We start from the raw sequence: 17,162 nt of genomic DNA, 5'->3' as shown, positions 1-17,162 counted from the left end.
CCGGAAGTGTAGCAGCGGAGGGCGGGGCCGGCATGTTGAAAGAGGCGGGAGCCAGCGCATCCGCAATCAGCTCGCTTTATTCCAGGGGGCTTGGCCCCATAGCACCTTTGGGGCACCTCAGTAGTATCACCTTGCACTGCGTCACCTCAGGCACCCGCCCTACAGCAGACCCCAGGGCTCAAAACCCCAGTCTCTCCCCTGAGTCCTTTCCTAATTCCGCCTCTTTAAAAAGTGGGAGTAAACTAACTACCTAGCTGGAAAGTTGCGAAGGGCTGGATTCAGTAATGTTTAACATCTGCAGTGCATCAACCACAAAGTCCCCGGCCCTTCCCCGGGGCAGATCACTACTTAGGGAAGGGCCCAGAAATCTGAAAATCAAATTCCAGAGCAACAGTGCCTGACATATCATCCCTGAATCTGGGGTTACAGTCTGCCTTAGGAAGTAGTATTCACTTCCTTTCTCAAGGAAAAGGGCTGTTGAGGACATGACAAGAGGTTCCGAGGTAAATGTGGCAATCCCTCAGTGCCCAGGCTGAGATGTTGAGGGATCCCACCGTGCTACAAAAGCATTCTATCCAGGGGGTTGGTAAAGTTAGGGTGTAGGTTCATCCTTCACATGAATTCTTCTCTGTGTCACTTTGGATAAGTCTTGTGAGCCCTGATAGCTACGAGAAGGTCCAGAAATTGTGGTTTTCTCAGGGCTGGGGGCACTCAGAGAAGATGGGGCTCTGGGATCCCGCGGTTCCTGCTCGTCGTCGGTATCAGGATCGTCTTCAGGCCCAAGCCCTGCCAGCTTCTTTGTAACTTTCCATAGCCTATGAGCAGCCTGGTCATCTCTAGCAGCTGCAGAGACCTCCTCCACGTGGCAGTTGGCAAAATATCTCCCGCTGAGGGGCTCAATGCCCTCCTGCAGAGCGCAGTACAGGGGTGTCTGGGCACCCCCTTGTGGTGCCCGGAGCACCAACCAAGCCAGTGGGCGCAAAATAGGACGCAACCATCCAGGAAGGTGACGCAGGAAGAGCTCCGAGTTCACAGGCCCTGTGGGCAGGAAGAAGAGGATTTGTGGAGGAAGACAGTGGGGGCTCAGGCACCAGGCAGGGAAAAAAACCAAGCTAGGAGCAGACCCTAGAATCTGCTTCCAGGGAAAGCACATTAGTATCTACCAGGCATTCAGGGACCCCACAAGGTGATTTAATCCTCCAGAAAGTCTTCCTATCAGCCTGGTGGTCTGTGCAGTCCCATCTCCCAGGCTGTGGTTATGTGTGTTCTCTGTTCTTTGCTGTTCATTCTCCATCACCCTCGCCTCCCTTTTCTGGTGCTGGTGATTTGAACCCAGGGCTGTATACATGCTGCAGGCACTCCATCAACTGAGCTACATCCCTGGTCCTTTCCTTTCTCTTTGAGAAAGAGTCTCACTCCTCCTCTATAAGTCCAGTCTGACCTCGAACTCACAGCCGTACTCCTGCCTCAGCTTCCCATTGGGGTTACCAGTGTAAGCCACGGTGCCTGATTCACACCAGCTTTTCATCTATCTTGAGCCCAGCCCATTCCTTTGTTCAGCCATCGTTTTTTTTTAAGAACCTATAGTATTCCAGCCACACCGTTAACACTAGGGATCTGTAATTGTAACAAGAGCCTAATGAAGGTTAGTAGCATGATTGTCACTGTGATTACAGAGAAGCCCTGAGCAATGGCTTTCTAAGATGATCTGGGCAGGGCTTGCCTATTGTAACCTACTGTCTAAGGACAAAGATGATTCACCAGCTCAGCCCATCTCTCCAGCTCCCGCCATGCTGGGCGCACCAGCCCTCCCATGGCACACCAGGAGCATCCGCCTCTGTGCCTGTTATTCAATTTCTGAGCTTCAAAGAACCCTTTATCTCTTTCAGATCTGTGTTCAACTGTTACCTTTCAAGTGTCTGCCTTGACAGCCACTGACAAAACAAAACGTCTGTCTGACAACTCTAGGTCCCCCTCCTCCTGTTCATCTTTCCTAAGTGTCACTTTCCTGACTGTATCGCCACTTGTTGTGGGATCCGAGGGCAAGGTGTTTTTGGTTTTCGTTTTGTCTTCTTTCAGGGAGATGGGGTCTTACAGACCGAGGTGGCCTCAATGTCCTAGCACATGAATCATGCCTACTGCATAGTGGGTACCACAGAGAAAGGCTCCTTGACTGGATGATGTATCACCTATCCTCATCACCATCCTAACTTTTTTCCCCCCAGTGGTGTTGGGGAATCAAACCCAATCTCAGCTTGGCATGGTGGCTTATACTGGAAATCTAAGTATGAGGCAAGAAGACTGCGGTGAATTTGAGGCTTGACTGAACTACTTACAATTCCAGATCAACCTGGGCTCCAGAAAACTGTTTCTCAAAAAACAAACAAACACAACAGAACAAAATAAAAACCAACAAACCAGGGCCTAACCACTCGATGGCTCAGTGGTTATGGGCCCCTGCTGCTCTTGTCGAGGACCCAGGTTGGTGCTTAGCACCCACAGGGACACTCACACCCATCTACACTAAGCCAGGAATGGTGTGCCACACCTTGGATCCCAGCGCTCTGGAGGCAGAAGCAGGCAGGTCTTTGAGTGTTTGAGGCCAGCCTTGTCTACAAAGCAAGCCCCAGGTCAACCTAGTCTACACAGTAAGATCTTGTCTCAAAACCAAAGCAAACAAACATCCTGAACCCAAGGAAGGTGGCAAGCAGCAGAGGCTCAGGGTTTTGCCTATACTAAGACATGTGTTCTACCGCTCAACTGCAGCATCAGCCCCTCTATATTATCATCAGGGTCTTGCTTCATCCTCCAGCCAGTGGTCAGCATCCAAGTGCACAGGTAAGAAAGGAAGAAAACAGATGAGAGAAGGTCCCCAAGATCAGCAAGGAACAGGTTTCTCCTTGACCACGTTTCCATCCTGTGTCTCAACAGGAGCCTGGGGGGCACAGTGAGGCACAAAGATGCTAGAGAAGCAATGAAGAGTGTTCAGAGCCAGGCCTCACCTGGGTGGGCCGCATAGCAGGTGACACCAGTGCCCTCAAGCTGAGTGGCAAGCTCCCGGGCAAACAGCACGTTGGCTAGTTTGCTGTCGGCATATGCCCGAAGCTCCTGCTGCCAGCCCACCACTGGGCAGTCCAGACGCGTGAAGTCCAGGCGACCGCGTCGGTGGGCAGCCGATGACACTATTACCACACGGCTGGGGGCACACGACCTCAGGCGGGGTAGCAACAAGTGTGTCAGCAGAAAAGGGCCAACGTGGTTCACTCGCAACAGCAGGTTAAAGGTTTCCCGAGTCCGGCCACAGGAACTGATCCCTAGGGCAGAAGCTAGACGTTGAGTTGCTGTTCTAGGCACCCCATGGGTCTTAGAATCCTCACTCGTGAGATGTGTCTTCTGGAGGGTCTACCTCTCCGGGCTACCAGCCACCCTCCCACAGGGCCTGCTACTCCTCACCTGCATTGTGGATGAGGATGTCCAGCCTTGGCTCAGAGCTCAGGAAGGCTGTGGCAAAGGCCTGCACGGAGGTCAGACTGGCCAAGTCCAAGGCCATGAAGATGACCTCATTGTTTCCACTCTCCTGTGGAGCAGCAAGGGCTAAGATTGTTACTGGGTATCTCCCTTCTCCTCCCTCTTCCCAGGCTTCTGAGAGCCTACCCACTATGACTAAAACCTGCCTTTAAGCATCACCGTGTGATGGGTGTGTGGATTCAAATCTTGACTTTGCCTCTAACTAGAAGATAATGAGTATCTTTTGGGCCTCTGTTCTCTGACTGGAAAATAAGATAATAACAATAATTCTAACTCTCCACCGGGGGGGGGGGGAGCTGGAAGGAATAAATCAGATAAAATATATGTATGTCTGGTGTGGTGTCACACATTGGTTATCCTAGCCTCTCAGGAGTCTGAGACAAAGGGATCACCAGTTCGAGGCCTGCCAGAGCAGAGTTAGTATATACTCAGTCAGCACTGTGCTAGTTGCTATTGTCATTCCTCATCTTCATTATCTTTACTTTGAAACCCATTACAGCCTTGCACCTGCTGTAGACAGCATTTTGCTATGTAGCCCAGACTGCCTTGCCTCTTCAGGGCTTGGAATTACAGGTGTGCACCACCATGTACAGCTCTAACAAACTTTTCCTAAGAGACTGTGGTCTTCTCTTAAGTAGTCGCCCCCAGCTCTCCACCGCCCCCAGACAGGGTCGGTCTTAAGATGTAGCCCAAGTTGATCTTAAACGCACAGAAATTTACCTGTCTCTGCCTCTCAAGTGCTAGAATTAAAGGTATGTGACCCTCTCTTACTCCTGTCCTCCGCAGTATAGGCACCGCACAGCTCTAAGTAATTCATTTGAAAAAGCCATCGGGACGGTCCAGAGCCTACTGAAGTGTCTTCTCTGCTCAGCTCTCTTCAACTCGATGGTATTTGAAAGGGCCTCCAGAAGCTGGCTGTGGTTCAGAACCCCTTCAGCACATCCCTCTTATTCCTTGCTTCAACCCCCGCCCCGTCTCTCCAGTTAGACTCTTGTCTCAGGGCATTCGCACCTGCTGTTCTTTCTGTGTCTCTTCATTAGCCTAACCCTTCCTTCTTTGTCTCGCCTTTGCCAAGGATGGCCTTGGGCTCCCAGCCCTGTGCTGGGACCACACCTGGCTTCATTAACTCTTTCAGATTCTTAAACCTCTCAAGACTAGAGAACACAGCAGTCCCTGCATCTTCTTTCGTGTTTAAGGGGCGGTTGAAGCTCTCTCCTCTTAGATCTTGATTCCTCCCGTCGCTCTGCTCCGCCTTCCGCGCCCTGGGTTCACCCGTGTCCCGCGTTCCCCTATGGTCTCACCTGGCGGAGGTCGAAGGCGGCCGCTTCCCCGCGCTCCCGGCTGCGGCAGGCCAGCACCACGCGCGCTCCCCGGCGCGCCAGCTCCAGCGCTGTCATCTTCCCGATGCCGCTATTGGCGCCTGCGGGCGGCGGGCGGGAGCCAGCTCAGCCGGTCGGGCCGCGGCCACCCGCCCGGCCTCCCCGCCGCCCGCCCGCGCGCACTCACCAGTGACCACGGCCGTGCGGCCCCGCAGGCTGCCGATGCCGCCGCATGGTGGGGCCTTCACCAGGTTGTAGTAGACAAGCACGTAGGCGCCCAGCAGCAGCCCGGCGCCCAGCAGCAGCGTCTCCATGCCGGCAGTGCTCCCGGCTTCCGCCCGGGCCTCGTCGCTCCCGCCTCGGCCTCGCGAGGGCGGCGGCAGGCTGGACAGGGGTGTGCGCGCACGCGTGGCCTCTGCGAGCGCCCCCTAGGCGTGCGCCTGCGTGCCCTGGCGGTCTGCCTAGGCGAAACACCTTGGAGTCGTGGGAGCGCCCTCTAGTCTTGTGAACTCCCGGGAACGCGTGCTAGGGTATGTACCGGAAATATCTGCGTGGACGGGTGGGTGTGTGCATGCCCAGGGCCCTGAGATCTCCGTTCAGGGTTTGGGTGTGCTTCTGGATTCTGGGCGGGAGCCGGCGTGAGAGCACTGCGTAGGTGTCTGTGCCCATTGCCGGAGTCCCTCCAGGCTGAGCATGCATCTGTAGTCTCCACCAACGCGTGTGACTGAATGAACATCTCTGTTTACTCTAGGTGTGACTATGTAGCAGTCTCTCAGTCTGGAGTTCTGTGTACATGAATGGGTACATGTGTTTGGAGTCGGGTCCTGGATGCTTTTTCCTCAATGAAGCGATTCTTTAATTTCTCGTTCTTTGATTATCCAGCCCTCTGCTTCTAGGACCTTTACAGGCCAGAGATATGAGGCTTCTCATGATGGCACTCACAGGGTGGTCAGGATTAAACTATGTCATTTCCTAAATCTCTGACCCCACCCCTTTCTTTGTCGATTTTTGAGGTAGTTTCCCTGGGCAGCCCATGTTGGCCTTAAACTTGAGATCCACCTGCTTCAACCTCCAAAACAGTGGATATTACATGGTTGCTACTCCATCTTCCCTGCCTTTGAAAAGGAAGTAGTAAAAGGTCAGGAGGTAATGTATTTCTGGAACGGCAGGGAAAGCTAGGGATTTGTGGGTGCAGGCATTCCTGGCAGGACCTTGCCTAGGACAGTGACATAACACCTGATGATTGACAATTATGACATGCCCAGCAGCGTGGGTAAACAGGTAGCATTGAGCTTAATTCTGCCTTTAGAGGTTTAAGAAGTCCTTCCTGCACTAGAAGCAGAATGGCAGGCACAAGAATACAGATGTATTTGGGAGCCAGGGTCAGATCTCCCCATTTAATACTGCACTTGTGTTCTTGGAGCTCAATTATAGAAGCTGTGGCTGTAAACCTCATCTTCTAACACTATCAACAGACTTGGATATATGAATGGGTACCAGTTAGAACAGTGCCAGAACACAGGTGTTTTCTAAGGGACCGTTCTCAGGAAGAACTTCCTGAAGAAACCATCTCTAGGAAGAAAGCAGGGAGTTTGGCTTTGAGGATGCCCAGAAAATTACAATTAGGGTAACCCAACAGTGTCTTTCCTGATAAAAACAGCAGAAGTTAATTCAAGTTAGACTAAGAGCAGCACAGGCTAGAGCAGCAGTACTTAACCTGTAGGCCACTTCCTTACCATGAGTCAAATGAGCCCTTCACAGGAGTTGTATCTCTGCATGTCAGATACTTACAATTTCTGGCAGCAAAATTAAAGTTATGAAGTAGCAATGAACTACTTTAATGGTAGGCAGTCACAACACGACAAACTGTATAAAAGGGCCACAGCATTAAGACTGTTGAGAACCACCAGTAGATTTTACTGTATTAGGGCTCTCTAGAGAATCGCAGCCCTCAAAAGGCAAGCACTCCTCCACTTCTCACCGAGCTCAGGCTCACCTGACTAACATCTGCCTTCTCCGCCAAGCTTCCCTTGGAGACTACTTGAGATTGACACTTGTTTAAAGAGTGCAAAAGTGGGGTCCCAGGGCACTTCCCCCTCTAAGTGTGATGACAGGTAGGACAGACAGGCAGAAAACATAATTTGAAGTATTTTTGGTTTTTATATACAGAATACAGGAAAGTTTCTGTAAAGTCTAAAACATTACATTACTATGTACATTGGTACTAGTTGTGGGGAAGAGGAAGTATCTGGGTGAGGAAGAGAAGTGGTCAGAGAACAAAAAAAAGGACACATAACAGGTTTACGACAAAAACGCCTTCGCTACAATAGACAATTTGAGAAAAACACTCTACCACATGTACTGTACACAGTTCTTAAAAACATTGAAAAAATGCCATCACTAGATGTATTTACACAAAATCCAAATACACTTTTCCTTATTTGAAATAAAATAGATGAACAGCCAGAAAAAGAATTCATTTCTCATTTGTCCGTATACACAGTAGCTACCAGTAGTGCAACCGCTGCAGAAAGGGGATCCTTGTAGGGTGGGAACCACGGAGAGGAGTGGGTAGCGATCTTTATATTAAATAAAACAATGATATTGTATAGATTTTGCTGTATGAAAACTGTATTTTTTTCTTTTAATATAAAACTATTGTCACTGCCACAAAATAGAACAAGTTTCTGATTATTTTACAACAGCGGGCAGGCGGCCGAGGGGAAGGAGCAGGAGGCGGGGGAAGGGATTGTGCTGGAAGAAGTGTCCAGACCAGGCTCTCCCCTCCCTGCCCATGCTGGTCCTCAGCTCGATCTGCCGCTTTCCCATGAAATGTTGAGTACAAATATATGTGCAAATGCCCCCTAGAACTTGAGAAAAGAAAAAAAGTCTTAAAAAACAGTCAAAAGGTTTTCTTCATTTCATGCAAAGATTGTAGTTGAAGGGTTTCTGGTATAGAAAACACCCGGGCTTGGTTCGTATACATTTTTGCATTGCAGGAGTCTTGGATGGGTGTCCAGGCCAATGGCCTAGGGAACGGAGTTGGAGCGCAGCACAGGGCCCTGATGGGGCTTGAGAGAGAGCTTCTCAGCCAAGACCCCATCCTGCAGCAGGTTGGCATCGCCTTTGGGCTGTTTGGTCGCAAACTCAGTGATGCTGAAGACAAACTGCAGGCAGCCCAGCTTGATGTAGCTGCCATGGTGTAGTAAGGCTGTGCCCTCCCAGCCGGCCCCACTGCCCCCGATCAAGCTTGAGCTGCTGGCTTTGCAATTGCAAGGTCTCCGCTGTGGCCCCTGGGCCTGGGAACTCATCATGGCTGCCTCCTCACTTGGCTCTTCATCCTGTTTCTGGTGTCGGCGGCGCCCTGGGAAAAAGGGGCATGATCATAGGAGGGGAACAGTGAACGGCTGACCTGTCTGGGATGACTGGCAGTACTGGCCCCCTGCATCTCCCCATTCTATGCTACATGATCAGGGCTGAGGGATGCTCAGATGGGGCTGGAGTCTCAAGTCCCCAGAAGGGTCTGACACATATGTGGGTGTTCAGCACTTGATTCTTGGTGGCTTTCCCAGGCCCACCAACAGTGAGCTTGGCCAATGGGGCTGGGAAGGAAGGAACTGTAGGTCACTGACAGCATGGTAGAATCAAGGTGACTGGGGCCTTAGCTGTGTGGCCACAGGCCTCTGCTCCAACTTACTGATGACACTCTGTACTTTGGCAACAATACTGCTTGGGGGGGTTGGCGGGGTCTTCTCAGAGAAGTCACATGAATACAGCACATTGTCCACCGTTGTCCCGTGCTCACTGTAGTTTAACAGCTCATAATGTTTGGTATTCTGAGGAGGGAGATAAGGATGTGTAGTTGCTGTGTGAAGCCTGGGGAGCCTAGCAAGGTCATGCTCTTCCTTGGTTACAGCCCGCCTCTTTCAGAATCCACCAAAACCTCACCTCTGAAAGCCTAGTGACTCCATATTCCCTCTCTCTGCTCCTCAGAACTGGCTCCTATTGATCTGATAGTCACTGGCACACAATTATGATGAAACGCAGGGACATACAGAGCTTGGCTTCCTTCTACTCTGGTCCCTTCCCTGTTTTGAGGTGGCCTCCCTCAAATGTTTCTGTGAGCAACATCGGCTGTAACAACAGCTTGCTCCTGCACCAAAGCAGGCTGCCATGGTGGAATGCCAAGCCTTTCACACCTGCCTCTGCCCGTGGCCAGAACCCAGTGCTGGGGAAAGACCTCAGGCTAGGAAAGCTCCCTCCCACCCATCTCTGCCTCTCACCTCATCGTAGAATATGCAGGCATGTTTCCCGGACACGTAGTTACAGTGACCATAGTTTGTAAGGCACACATCCATGTCAGCTCCTGCAAGGTGGCAGGAGTCAAGGGAAAGGGAGAGAACAGACTTGTGAGGTATATGTGTTGGGAAGGTAAAAGAGAGGGGAGTTAGTTTCTGGGTGGTTGCTAGTAGAAACTTCAAGGTAGCTCAGAACCTCTTTTCTTTTTCCTTTCCTTTATAATAATGGGCAGCTTTGAACTCTTGATCTCCCTGCATCCATTCCAGAAGTACTGGGATTACAGATATATGTTGTTGAGTTCATCAATTCCCTTTGTTGTTCTAAAACTTAATTTGCATTGAATACATGGCAGCTACCCAGACAGAGCAGTAAGTTACTGAAAAGGATGGTAAATCCAGGGCACTTTAAAGGGCAATTTCTAGGGTTGGGGATTTGGCTCAGTGGCAGAGCGCTTGCCTAGGAAGCGCAAGCCCTGGGTTCGGTCCCCAGCTCCGGAAAAAAAAAAAAAAAAAGGGCAATTTCTAGGATAAGGGGTGATTGGGGGTGTGGTGGGCAATACCAGTAGTTGTAGTACTAGAGAGGCTGAGGCAAGAGGACAGACATGAGTTCAAGACCACTCTGGACTACAGAGATCCTATCCTAAATCATCGTGATGACCAAAATAAACTAACAAAGGAGGGTTATGTGTGAGTCTATTACACCCTGAGAATAAGGAAGTGTCCTCTTTTCAAGTTTCTCCTTATAGTGTTCCAGACTCTGCCTAGAGGCAGTTAAAGCAAAAGGCCTGAACCAAGGAAGTACCCCATTGGATTGTCTGGATTTTTAGTCTCCTTGCCTAGACACTCACTAGTTAGACCCATCAACCTCTGAAAGGGTTTCTTTAAGTGTCCATCTTTAGGCTGAAGATCCAGTGCCCCTCCCAGACTCCTGGCTGGCTCACCTGTCCCGATGTAGAGGGTTCGATAGCACATGTTCACAGCTCCTCCCAACCCTAAGAGGGGGTAGAACACAGCTCGGGCTTGTACCTCCTTCCTTTGCACTATAAGACAAACACAGGGATAGGATCATTCAGAACCCAGAACCTGTGACCCAAACACAAACCAACAAATCCTGAATCTATGGTTGGTGGCCTTGAAAAAAAACTCCTACTGGGTGGCTCATGCTCAAAACTCATGCCTGCCCCAGAGCTGCTTCAGGGAAATGCTTTCCCACAACCATAGCATTTTCAATACGGGTTAGGAAGGATCTTCATTGAAGATGGTTACAGAATGAGGACATGAGTACTTTTAAGTTCCTGGGTACCTGGTGAGCTTAACAAGGACATTCCAACTGGTAATAAAGAGAACATGGAAAACATAAGGTACAGCTCTGTTTCTCAGGCTTTAATGAGCACGTCACTGCCTATGGAGTCCATAATTATAATTTAGTTCTACAGTACCTGTTCACTAAGTCAATGGGTTTGATTCCTAGAACTACCACCACTCCCACCAGAAACCTGACCTAGATTTAGTTGGCTATTTGTGAATTTTAATTTCCTGTATGCTAGTTCACACACACTTGTGAGAGTTCACACACATTTGTGTTCACATATATACAAACAACTTCTGGTGTTGTTCCTCATATTCTATTTTTGGGGGGAGATAAGGTCTCTCACTGGCCTAGAATTCAAGAAGAGGTTTAGGCTGGGCAGCCTGTGAGTCCAAGGGGCCAGTCTGTCTACCTCTACTCGCTCACCTCAGGGATTGTAAGCAAGCATCACCATACCTAGCTTTTGCTATGTGGGCTCTAGGGATAGAACTCAGGCCTCTTTGGTGACAGAGCAGTCTAGAATCTGTTTCTAGTGAAGGCTTGAGCTCCGATGTTGCTGGCATGGTACTTTAAGTTTCTGAAGCACAAGGTTCTGAAGGGCTGAGCTGAGCTTAGAGGTAACAGAGTTAACCCTGGAGAAGAATTTCCTACTATTTTTCTATTTCTCACTTTAAACCTTGGGAAAACCTAGTTCAAATATTACGGAGTAATTGAACAGAAAGAATACAACATATACCCCAAAGTATTGGTAGCTGTTTTGTTATGAATCAAAGTGGACTTCTGTGAAAAAAAGTTATGGCAAACTCCCCAAGTCTGACCAAAAATTGTTTATCTTGTTTGTGCTGAGGAAAAAAAAAGAAATCACCATGCTTTATTAAACCCAGAGGTACAAAGAGTGTGAGCTACTGAAAGCAGAGAGTCTCCGTGGAGCAAGGTGGTCATTCACACACATCAGACAGGAGAGCTGATGGTGTGGTGGCAGGTATGTGCACGCGCACCTTCTGTGTGGTGCCCTCCAGAAGCCAGCGGATGTGTCCCAACACTGCCCGGTGAAGCTTGACCCCGGGAAGGGAAAAGCTGATGTATTCTCTGCAAGGCCAGAAACTTGATCAGCTTCTCGTCCAACATATTTATCTCGATTTCTATCAACCAAAGAAAAAGATCAAAAAGCTGAGAGAAATGGAATGTGGAAGCAGATAAGGGTGACAGGGCCAATCCAGCAAGTGACAATGTTCAGACAATGGAACAAAGATTTGAAAATGGGTACCTCACGTGCCCTCTGCAGTGACAAGGGCCCAGAGCAGTGGCTTCTTGTAGTAAGGTAGGCTAATATTAAGTAAAGAAAGACAGGACCAATATACCCAGTTGCCTGTGAGGAAGATCTAGATGTCTGATACAGACTGACCTTTTCTACCCACTCTCTGTGCAGAGAACTCCATCTCTATTCTCTTTAACTTTGGAGTTTTCTAGACGGAAACAACCTGGTTCTGTTTTGCTGCCAGGGGATCTGCCTAATGTGATTCTGCTCTTTCCCGCCCTCTGGCTCAGCTTGGCTGTGCTCTCCTTCTCTTCGTCTTTGATTGTATTGTATAAACCCAGAAGGCAGAGACAAGAGAAGGTGCCTTCTTTCCCATTCTTCTACCCAAACGGACACACTTATTTATCCCCATCTCCTATCCCTCTTTAAAAGAAGTTGAATGCTAATGGGACATTACTCACCTCCGCTGACATCCATAAATGCTCGAAGTGAGTTGGTGAGGTCCACCATGGCAGTAGAGTTGGCTGGGAAAGAGGGTACGGTTAAAGCGCTTCCTATGGATAACGTGCCGGGGCTGACCTTGCCATCTGGGGACGGAGCAGGAAGACTGTTACTTACGTCGCCTGAGGGAAACCCACCGGTCCAATCCCCCATTGTTGAGACAGTTCTGGATTTCGGACCCAAGGTGATGTTCCCTTCTTGATTCTCAACCCACAGGCTCTGGAACTCCTAGAGCTAAAAACGTGTGGTGAGGAAGGGCAGATGGAACAATAACATACGGGCACGCAGGGTTTCCAGAGCACTGAGAACTGCTGCAATCTACTATTTTGGGGCAAGTGCTGAGGTTGCTTCATTCTTGGCTCATGAGCACCCACCTCTCTGCTCCTCTACTCTTACAGAAGTGGCACCTGCAATTCCTCTCTGCTGAAGCACAACCGACAGTTGGCAAAATTCATTCACACTCGCAGAACAGAGTTGGAAATAGGACCAGGGGCTCCCATGCAAGGAAACCACAGGCACCTGGTTGCTGACTGTGAGGATGGCGTCAGTCATGTGGGAAAGCAGCATATGAAACCTGGTTCAGATGCTGGGAGCAGCAAGCTCGAGGTCCCAATGCTGCCTGGGGCAGCTAGAGAACAAGTCTATACTGGGCCACGGACAGACCTACAGGATTCTTCTTAGGCATATGGCCAAGGGCAAGCTTCTGGGCCAGACCAACCTCTGCGGGCATCCCACTTTATAACTACATGAACGGCAACACTGCTCTGTCCCTGCTCCTTGAACATGAGCATTCCTCCAATGAGCTGCCTCTGAGAATCTGCATCAGATGTAGACTTAGACTGCTATGTGAATGCATACACTGAGCCTCCAGCTGACCCAAGTGGTTCCAGAAAGCATGTGCCTTTAGAGGTGATGGAACAAACAGGAAGACTAGGTCCAGAAGGTGAGAGGGGCTAGTGAACCAACTGCAGTTCCAGTATTGCCACTGACCTGGCAGGCCATCCTAAGGAAGTGACTTAATACAGGGAAGATGGATCACTGACACAGAGATTAAAGGCCTCAAGTATTCACAGGGACATAATGTTTTGGACTCTTAAGTCTGTATTAGCACAGGATTGTTCCAGACAATACTGGAATACTGAAACTCACCTGATGATGGCGCTGGTGAGCAGAATCGTTGGTTGGCGCCTGTGGCCAAGATACTGTCTCCTGCAGCTTGGGGGGGAGTGAGCACCCGGGTGGCATTTGGGGGTGAGCCCAGAGGCCTCGATTCTGTCAACGAAGGTCCTATCTGTGATTGGACAGTCTTTCTATGCAAAGTGCTGGTGTTCTCGATGCTGGCACAAGAGCTGGGAATGGAAGGGGGCAGGCTTGGGACAGGTACCAAACTCCTCTGGGGACAAGAGCTGGGGCCAGTGGCATTTTCTGTCTTCACAATGATGCCGACGGCGTGGTTCTGAAGACCCCCAGCCGATGGTGGTGTGAGGGGCCGGGGCCAGCCTTGCCGGTGAGTGAGGCCCGGTAAAGGGGTGTTGGCGCCAGGGAGTCGCCGGGGATCCGAGGAATCAGTGGGGCTGCTGTAGAGGTGTGGGCCATTGGCTTTTACCTCTGTGTTCACTGGCCCATTGGCAGTCCCACAAGGGGCTTTCTTGGACTTTTCCACACAAGAACTGCAGCTGATATCCTCTAGGGTTGGGGGTTGGTGGGGTGGAGAGCAGCCCAGGGAATTCTGGGTGCTCATTGCTGAGGGGCAGGACAAAGGGTAGTGGGAAGGTAGAGGTGCCTTGTCAGCTGTTTGCAGGGAGGTGGTGATTGAGCTGTCAGTCACAATAACAGGCTTAATATCAGCCTTCTCTGTCTGTTCAGAGTCCCAATGCGAAGGCATCTGCTTAGCAGATAAATGTTTCAATATGCTGCACTGGAGGGCAACAACACTACAGAGCCACTGCAATGGAAGGAGAGGAGAGGCAGTGAGAGGCCGGGGAGACGCTGGTCCATCCTGCTGCAGTGGCTAGATGACACGGCAGAGTTGACAAGCACTGTTTCCAAGGTTCCAACACGAGTCAACAGAAAGGGATCCCACTGTCATTCCTAAGCAAGACTCATCAGTGCACTTGGCAGTACAGACTCAGCCAGTGGAGGCTGAGATTTCCCGTGATCAACGCTTAGCACATAACCCAGTACCCGCTCTGTGCCCAGCACTATCACCTCACCTGTCTGTGAGACAGACACAGCTCTCTGTAAATCTCTGGCTACAGACAGAACTGCCCAGCTTGCAGCAGCGGGGGACTGAGGAGGAGAGCAGCCTGTCTGACTGAAATTACCTTCTTGTCTTTGGCATATGAGCTTGGGATTCCCCATGGACCACTCACAGTTTAGAGGATAGGAGGTAGGGCAGAAGTAGGAATGACAGACACCGAGGATCTGGTGACTTGGGATCCCAATCCTTTCACTCACCTCTTGCTGCTCTGTCTGGGTGGCTAAGTGCTCAGAGTTCAAAAGGTGCGTTTGCGATTCCTCAGGGACCCCACTGCAGATCAGCTCCCCATCCCGAATGGCCGCAGGTGCAATGAGAGGGGGTGGAAACTGGTACTGAGATTTTATAGCATCAGGAACCTGTTAGGACAGGAGGAAAGAGAAGGTGATAGTACCAATATGCCAGCTGAATCTGACCTAATGGGATACTATTTTGACTGAAGTGCTGGTGCCCAAGGGATCATCTACTCTGTGCTCCACCAAAACCAAAGAGGCTCAGTGTGCTGCAACTGTCTTGGGTTGTCCTTTGACAACCCAAGCACAGACATCTTGTTCTGAAAAGGTACAGAAACAGAAACAATAGGTAGGGACCTCACTGTTCTTCATTAAGGTCTAGGCCTTGCAGAATTCTAGAACTACAGCTGTCTTCCATTTTGTCCTGAAACATGCAAGACTGACACTGGACTGGGCTTTCAGGGTGGTCTAGGCTAGAGATTTGTATGTCCTAGTGCCATGGCCGAATGGTAACTGAGAAGTAAGTTAGATGAGGCTACATTAGTCAATGTTCGTTTTCATCATCCATTCCTTCATGATTCATGAGACAACCGAAATCTTCTTTGATAAAGAAAAAAACGACACTCTGATTTACGTTACATAAGAACAAAAGACACAAATGAAAGAACCACTCATAAACTGCACCAACACTTATTGAGCGCTTCATGAGTCTGGCACTGGCCCAGATCCTAGAGGTCCAGAGGTGAATATAAAACGGAAGCCTTACCCAAGGAACTCAGACTAGTTGGACAAAGAGAGACGTTACTGTAACACAACAAAATGCATCCTAGGGTACAGGTATGTTTGAGGTGCTATTATTAGAAAGAAAAAAATGCAGCAGGGAAGTGGTGCTGCACACCTTTAATTCCAGCACTTGGGGCAGAGGCAGGGGATTCTCTGTGAGTCTGAGGCTGGCTTGGACTTCACAATGAATTTCACGACAGCCAGGGCTAAGTAGAGACCCTGTCTCAAAAAATCCATCCAAATGATCTACCTGTGAGAGAGGTCAGTAAAGACGAGCAGAGGCAAGGAACATGAAGTTAAGAATCACCACACAGTGCTGTGGGCTCTCTGGAACAACAGGAGGATGAAGCAGTGGGCTAGACTATGGCTGTGCCCTGAGGAAGAACACAAAGGCAAAGCAGCCAGGGAGCTCTGACACAGGTTGAGCATAAAGGCCTTGGTCCCATGTCACTGTACATCTCATTCCATGCTCAAACTGTCTGAGAACAAACTATACTTCCAGAATTTTATTATATAACCCTGACTTTCTCCTCAACAATAAACTATTTAGGGGAAAGCCAAGGAAAAGACTTAACCTTCTGATTTGTTCATTTTAGTACCCAAGCTATCTTCTGAGGTTACATGGTAGATGAATTACAATTTGGATTACTTTTAGATCCATTTACCTAGATGTATGAGGCACACCACCTTAGAGCCCATTTCTGCAACGAGATACACTGAGAAAATTATTCTACTAGAGGGTAAATAGTGACCCTGTTAAGAGTTTGCTATACAATTTCCAAGTTACTATCTTTGCTAGTTCTAGATGGATACTCACTAAAGGTAACGGGTATGGTGAGGATTCTGAAATTTTGGTTTCTTAAGGAAAAACAAAACAAAACAAAACAAGAAACCCAGAAATATTATAAAATTCTTTTGTTTTCCCCAGGAGTGGGGAAATGTGGTGGCTTTGGATGGTCCGGAGCAGCTGACGGTGACTTGCTTCATGCTCTAACAGAGGTGTGGGTTTGCCAGCTGCAGACGATTTCTGTAATTGGTGACATTCTGAATTTTGGGAACTTTTCAGAGCCCCAATAGGTGAGGTTGATGGTCATGCAGGGTGGGGTGGATGGGTGTTTTTGGTTTTTTAGTAGTTGTGCTCAAAGAAGAAACAAAAGAAAATTAGCTTCAGTAATCTCTCTCTCTCTCTCTCACCTATCTATCCTTTCTAGTAATAGGAAGTGAAACCAGGGGGATAAAGGGTGGGAAAAAGAACCCATAAAGTACCAAAGACCATCTATAGGTAGGAATAGTGTGAAGGAGCTTAAAATATGGGTGCCACCAAGTGGCCATGTTTGAGAACTGCTAATCTCCACCAGCACAGTACATGCATTGGTTTATTTCCAAAGAAAAAGAACAAGTGGGCTGGAGAGATGGCTCAGCGGTTAAGAGCACCGACTGCTCTTCCAGAGGTCCTGAGTTCAAATCCCAGCAACCACATGGTGGCTCACAGCCATCTGTAATGAGATCTGATGCCCTCTTCTGGTGTGTCTGAAGGCAGCTACAGTGTACTCATATACAATAAAATAAAATCTTTAAAAAAAAAAAAAAAAGAAAAAGAACAAGTTTATATATGGGTATACAGTGTACTAAGCCTTCTAGATCAACTGAATATGGGGAGTGAATACTTTGAGAAA

At 49.2% G+C, this 17,162-nt stretch overlaps 2 protein-coding genes and 1 long non-coding RNA gene across 8 annotated transcripts in view; 1 reads left to right on the top strand and 2 right to left on the bottom strand.

Annotated features, from left to right (window-relative positions):
- LOC148002981 (uncharacterized) overlaps positions 1-17,162 on the top strand; it is a 24,515-nt gene extending 7,353 nt beyond the window's left edge. The window contains exon 2 of the long non-coding RNA XR_015631839.1: positions 12,612-17,162. This is a non-coding gene — a long non-coding RNA (uncharacterized LOC148002981). The remainder of the gene's footprint in view (positions 1-12,611) is intronic.
- On the bottom strand, positions 60-5,220 carry Dhrs13 (dehydrogenase/reductase 13). The gene is made up of 5 exons (NM_001398768.1): positions 5,035-5,220; positions 4,830-4,948; positions 3,454-3,577; positions 3,003-3,314; positions 60-1,038 (listed from the first exon to the last, which is right to left on the bottom strand). Exons 1-5 carry the CDS (start codon positions 5,159-5,161, stop codon positions 593-595), a joined length of 1,128 nt encoding a protein of 375 aa, NP_001385697.1. The 5' UTR covers positions 5,162-5,220; the 3' UTR covers positions 60-592.
- Phf12 (PHD finger protein 12) overlaps positions 6,988-17,162 on the bottom strand; it is a 46,822-nt gene continuing 36,647 nt past the window's right edge. For 2 of the 6 annotated variants that reach the window (XR_015630589.1, XR_015630590.1), the window contains 9 exons: positions 14,671-14,829; positions 13,363-14,158; positions 12,174-12,299; positions 11,722-11,780; positions 11,453-11,596; positions 10,087-10,185; positions 9,131-9,213; positions 8,545-8,683; positions 6,988-8,211 (listed from right to left, as the gene is read on the bottom strand). Coding sequence is in view for 4 of the 6 variants with exons in the window: in XM_087571944.1 (XP_087428070.1) it covers positions 7,877-8,211; positions 8,545-8,683; positions 9,131-9,213; positions 10,087-10,185; positions 11,453-11,596; positions 12,174-12,299; positions 13,363-14,158; positions 14,671-14,829 (1,881 nt within the window). In the remaining 2 variants the exon portion in view is untranslated. 6 annotated transcript variants of the gene reach the window in all.

Source organism: Rattus norvegicus, chromosome 10 (genome assembly GCF_021556685.1).
Source record: "Rattus norvegicus strain SHRSP/BbbUtx chromosome 10, alternate assembly SHRSP_T2T, whole genome shotgun sequence".
Lineage (NCBI taxonomy): Eukaryota > Metazoa > Chordata > Mammalia > Rodentia > Muridae > Rattus > Rattus norvegicus.
This window is presented reverse-complemented; position numbering and strand designations above follow the sequence as displayed.

Bases quoted from the DNA above. Each gene is read 5' to 3' on its own strand.
- Dhrs13 (NM_001398768.1), bottom strand. From the start codon at position 5,161: ATGGAGACGCTGCTGCTGGGCGCCGGGCTGCTGCTGGGCGCCTACGTG. The intron at 3,578-4,829 runs GTGAGACCATAG...GCTGCTCCACAG, and splicing joins CCGCCTTCGACCTCCGCCAG to GAGAGTGGAAACAATGAGGT. The intron at 3,315-3,453 runs GTGAGGAGTAGC...CTTCTGCCCTAG, and splicing joins CATCCTCATCCACAATGCAG to GGATCAGTTCCTGTGGCCGG.